This window comes from Bidens hawaiensis, unplaced genomic scaffold (assembly GCF_021521415.1).
Source record: "Bidens hawaiensis isolate Kalapana, Puna unplaced genomic scaffold, B.hawaiensis_p1.1 tig00011072_1, whole genome shotgun sequence".
In the NCBI taxonomy this organism is placed as follows: Eukaryota; Viridiplantae; Streptophyta; class Magnoliopsida; order Asterales; family Asteraceae; genus Bidens; species Bidens hawaiensis.
Window position 1 is genome coordinate 928,752 of NW_027491852.1, and position 5,498 is coordinate 934,249.

At 38.0% G+C, this 5,498-nt stretch overlaps 1 protein-coding gene across 1 annotated transcript; it reads left to right on the forward strand.

Annotated features, from left to right (window-relative positions):
* Nucleotides 1–4,763: 4,763 nt before the first annotated feature.
* LOC143536942 (uncharacterized) lies at nucleotides 4,764–5,447 on the forward strand (the record flags this gene model as incomplete). Its single annotated transcript, XM_077030821.1, has 2 exons — nucleotides 4,764–4,935; nucleotides 5,050–5,447. Coding segments are annotated over exons 1-2 (570 nt in total), but the record flags the coding sequence as incomplete, so codon positions are not given.
* Nucleotides 5,448–5,498: the final 51 nt, after the last annotated feature.

Genomic DNA, 5,498 nt, shown 5'->3' on the forward strand with positions numbered 1-5,498 from the left:
CTCATACCTTAACGAAATAGTCTAGTTAACTAACGAATAGACCTCATTCGCTATACAATCCATAGCGAATGGGCCATTTTACATTAAATAAACAACCTAGACTATCTATAACTTATTCGTTTGCTACAGACACCAAAATCGTGCACTAACAGACACCCCCTCGTCTTGAGCTCTTTGTCATTAAATTATTTGAAGCGCTTGGACTGCCAGTCTCTGCAGCTGTGAATCCCATGCTCATGACACACACGAACAACACGTTGAAATTGCATTGCTCGGTCATAGTCTTCACGACACTCGATTAATATTTTATTCTTGAACAGCACGTCATTGTCGGTCTCTATCAAGTTCACGAGCCACATCGGATCTATAATCTTAATCAGCTCGGTCTTTAAACCCTTACCCAGAACAATAACGGCCTCGCCAGTTCAGTTGTCATAATACCAGTGGTTAAAAGATAAATACATGTGTTGATTCAGCGTCTTGACTGGTACACGCTTCATTGTTTTCGGAGGTTTAACCTTAAGCACCAGCTTCCTCCAACCCGTCCTTGGATCTATCTCATTAAAAAGATTACGAATTGGGATCTGCGGCTTAAAGAATTTAAATCTGTGGTTCACCTCGGACAGCAAATGTTGGTGAAACCAACTTGCTTGTTGATTCCCGTCACGGTTAATAAAAGGACGGTACGCAAGAGTCCGTACGTCCCATCTTGGTAATGAGAGAACGTCAGTAATCTTTTCATAATACTGAATGTCGTTCTCCCATTTGATGATACAACCTTTTAACTCAGAATCGAAAAGCAATGAAATAATATCACCTCAAACTTTTGACACGGCCTTGTAATAAGTCATCTGATTGGCTTTGGCACGTGCAATGGCTTCCTGCGTTCGTTCTTCATCAACGTACCTGTATGCATCGATAATCTTACGAGCTCTCTTGTCTCTGTAAGCAAACCAGCCTTGAATATCTTCAACAGACAGATCAGTCTTCAAATCGAATCTAGTATCAACACTTTTACCCTTAGATACCTTCTCCAACTGATCTTCGGCTTCTTTAACAGTTTCTTCATTAAATATCGGAGCACCCTGATCAACATTAGAGTGTTGAAATAAGTCAGGATACTCCTCAGCTGTTATGTCTTCAATCTCAACTTCCTCTTCTTCATAAATGAAAGACACGTTCATCTGAATAGTCGGATCATTCAAGACCTCTTCATCATTTTCGACCTCCACATCATCCTCAGCCACTAACATGGTTATTTCATCGTCATTTAGATCCAACAGTATAGAAATCTGCTCTCGTGTTAAGGACCTCTCAACAGACTGTCCCGCTTCTATTTCATCAGCATTCACAATGTTTCTTACCATCCCCGACCTATCAATAAATATAACAGTATTGGTTTTTATCGACTCAATGGGTTTAACATTCTCCGAGTCATGATAAACAACCAACTGTTTACCCGAATCAATAGCAACATCACTAGTACCTGCACCAGAAGATGAGTCGTGAGTTTGTTTCGTCTCAACCCCCAACACCCGACTCATCAGGATCTTCATCATCGTTTCTGAGCTTCTTTAGTGCATATTCTTTACATGTAAGCTGCAGAATCATGCCCTCCTGTTCTTTTAATTTCACCCCCTGAGACGTAACAGTCTCACGAAGGACTTTGGTCTTTTTTAGGCAGAAGGAGACATAGCTCAACAACTCCTTTTGATTCTCCATCATACGTTCTTGAGTCAAACGGTCAGTGGCCATCCGATTTTCATACAGATGAAGTAAGATCAATAGCATATTCATCTGTTGATCCTGTGTCATGGCATGAAACGATGGAGATATTGGCTAAACAGGACCTTGAGGACGATCCATAGGTGGTGGTGGCATCATCGTCGGTGTTGGTGAAACCACCAAAGTAGCAGTCGTAGGCCTTGGCAAATTAGATAAAACTGACTATGGAATCACGCCAAGCCTAGGATCGGATGTAAGAGTGGTCGTCAACGTGAATTCCAGGGTGCTAGTAGTAAGCGGCACCGCCGGGCGTTGAAAAACAGACGACCTTGGAGGCTGAATTCCAAACGAAATACCAGCTCCAGCAGTCACTCGACGCTTCGAGGACCCTTCAACAGCAATCTCTTTCCCTTTCCTCTTACATTGAGCAGCTTTAAACAATAGCTGCCTCAACCTTAACACGTTGCTGTTGAGCCGGATCACCACCATTACCACCATCATTATCAACACCCTCATCAACCTTTGAATAGTGTCAGTTGATATCACAACTGGTCGTGCATTTACCTCAGCAACAATGTGATTTTCATTCTCCACGTATCTAGCAGTGTTCCAGAATTGATGAACGATGTTGAAACGAACGTTAGGATTTGCTGTGACGGCATAATTAATATGTGAGCAACTAATGAATGCCAACATCTCTCCAAGACATCCTCGTCAGCAAAATTTGTACCAACGAAGGCACAAATACTGTGTCGTTTGTCGTACGGAAGTAATGGAATATCTTGTTTATGTTGTTGTTGTGGCTCAGCAGCGGGAGGATACTGATCCATATTATCGGCCATAACTAGTAATAAAATAAATCCAAGAATTAATGATGTAGAATAATAATAATAATAATAATAATAATAATAATAATAATAACCACATTAAAAGAGTAAAACTAAACTAATATATAAAGTTTTTTTCAATACGTTAAATCAATGCTTAAATTAAACAGAGGATGAACCCTCTATATATAGAATATGGATTCTAGTTCGTTACACATTCCGTAACGAACTAGCTCCACTTCGTTACATTACATCTCATTAAATAACCATTAACGAACTGCCCCTTAATTCGTTAAACATCCTTAACGAATTAGGAGGGAACTTAACTTAACGTCTAGTTCATTAAACATCCTTAATGAACTAGACAATCTTAACGAACTAACTTAATATAAATAATATTTATTTCATTAATAAATAGAAAAGATAAATACAAAGACTCGAGACGCATTAACTTCATCAAAACTCTAAGGAAATTTGAACTTCATCCATGGTGAAATCATCAAAACACCATAATTTACCATGAAAATCAACACGAACACTCAGATTTTCATCACAGTTCTGAATCCATAATCAGTTTAATTTAACAATCGTTGATTCAACATCAATTAAATCAACACATATCATGCTCTTCAATGGTGAAATATTCAATTCACCATAATTAACCACCAAAATCCACAGGAAGCTTCATCTTCCATCAATAAACACGAATTCAGCCTCAATTCCATCAATAATATACTACTTTAATCCAGATCTGACCAAATTATTCAAAAACCGAAGAACACAAATAAACTCAGATTCATACCTTAATCGATGCACCGAGAGCAGTCTTCTTCTCTGATACCAATTGTGGAAACCTTCCGAGGATCTAGCCGCGTTGATACATCAATTATACAATACGAACACGCGAGATCTAAACTTTACTACATACTTTATTGATAATTAGAGAATGAATACATTATGGTGTAAATAGTAAGTTATGGAGAGAATTAACTTAGATCTAGATCTCTCTATACGTACATCTAAATTATGAGCATGAGTAACATATATATAGGCCATATGCTCTAGTTCGTTAAGTTAAGTCTAATTCATTATATCTTCATAACGAATTAGACAACATTCGTTATGTTTCCATAACGAATGGTATTACCTTAACGAACTAGCCTTCATTCGTTATGCTTCCATAACGAATGGGCTCATACCTTAATGGACTATTCTAGTTAACTAACGAATGGACCTCATCCGCTATACAATCCATAGCGAATGGGCTATTTTATATTAAATAAACAACATCGACTATCTATAACTTATTCGATTGCTACGGACACCAAAACCGTGCACTAACAGACACCCCCTTTTCCGTAGCTATCGAATACTTAAATCTTGAATACTTTAACAGCAAATCACCAGTCACAAAACTGTGCACTAACAATATTTAATAATAAAAAAAACACAAAAATCAGTTAAATCCATTTATTTAAGATAATAGTCAGAGTCTAGTTTAGGTGTCGCTAGTGTCCAGTGGGTTTGATATCCGGACTTCATTAGGGTTTATTACAGTTGATATGTACACTTGCATGTCTAATGGTCTAGCATTAAGAGAGTCTAGTTTTATAAATTTAAAACTAGAGTGTCTAGGTTAGGTTAGGTTTGGTTTTTAATAGACCGTTTCGCACATCACGTATGTAAACAAAGTCGATCAAATTATTATCAAGTTACCACCTCAATGCTCGGGACCGACAACGCTTGGTTTACCACTTCCTAGGTTTGCCAACCAAATAAACACCGTCTTAAATATTTTGTTTTCTTATATGTTAATGTTTTCATATATTAATTTGACGAATTAAACTTTTAGGTTTTTATATGTTAATTTTCCTAGCCGGTACTAACCGAATTTGTGTCGACTCATCGTCATAACACTCTGGTTTTACCAACGTCCGGGTTTAAGTGATTGGGTTTTTCCAACTACCTTGGCGCAATGTGTCGGGTAGAAAAACTAGCCTCTCATAAAAAGTAGTATTTATATCGAAACAAAAGGCAAACGAGCAAGGTGTGCCACTACCCTTTTTTGAATTGTATTCTTAAATTTCAATCCATTTTTTGCATTACACAATTCAGGAGTTTATTTTTATTCTTAAATTTTAATCCATTTTTACCACTTTGAACCTCGCGAGGTTCTTGACTGAAACCGCTCCCCAAGTTGATGAAGGGGCAATGGATGCACAATCATTGAGCACAATTCAGGCTTGGAATCATTCGGATTTCTTGTGCCGGAACTATGTTTTGAATGGCATGGTGGATGCACTCTATAATGCGTATTGTAAGGTCAAGACTGCCAAAGAAAAATGGGAGTCGTTGGACCGCAAATACAAAACTGAAGATGCCGGTACTAAGAAATTCGTGGTAGCTAAGTTCTTGGACTTTAAAATGATAGACTCAAAAACTGTTAAGAGTCAAGTCCAAGATTTGCAAGTTATTCTTCATGATCTTCATGCGGAAGGAATGTCGCTTAGCGAGACATTCCAAGTTGCTTGTATTATTGAAAAGCTACCACCAAGTTGGGTCGATTTCAAGAATTATCTCAAGCATAAGCGAAAGGAGAAGACCATTGAAGATCTTTTTGTTCGTCTTCGTATTGAAGAAGATAACAAAATTGCACTAAAAAGAATTGACGGTCCTGAAACAACAAAGGCCAATGTTGTTGAACATGGGCAATCTTCAAAGGGTAATAAAAACGATGGAAAGAAGAATCATGGGAAAAGCTTCAACCTTGGTCCTAAGGGGGGAGTTGAAAAGAGAAAGAATTTCCAAGGAACATGTTATAATTGTGGAAAGCAAGGCCATAGTGCCAATGAATGCAAGCGTCCAAAGAAAGAAAATGCTCGACAAGTGAACATGGTTCGAGAGGTTGAGAACCTTGTTTTTGTGGTCACGGACCTCTCGATTATG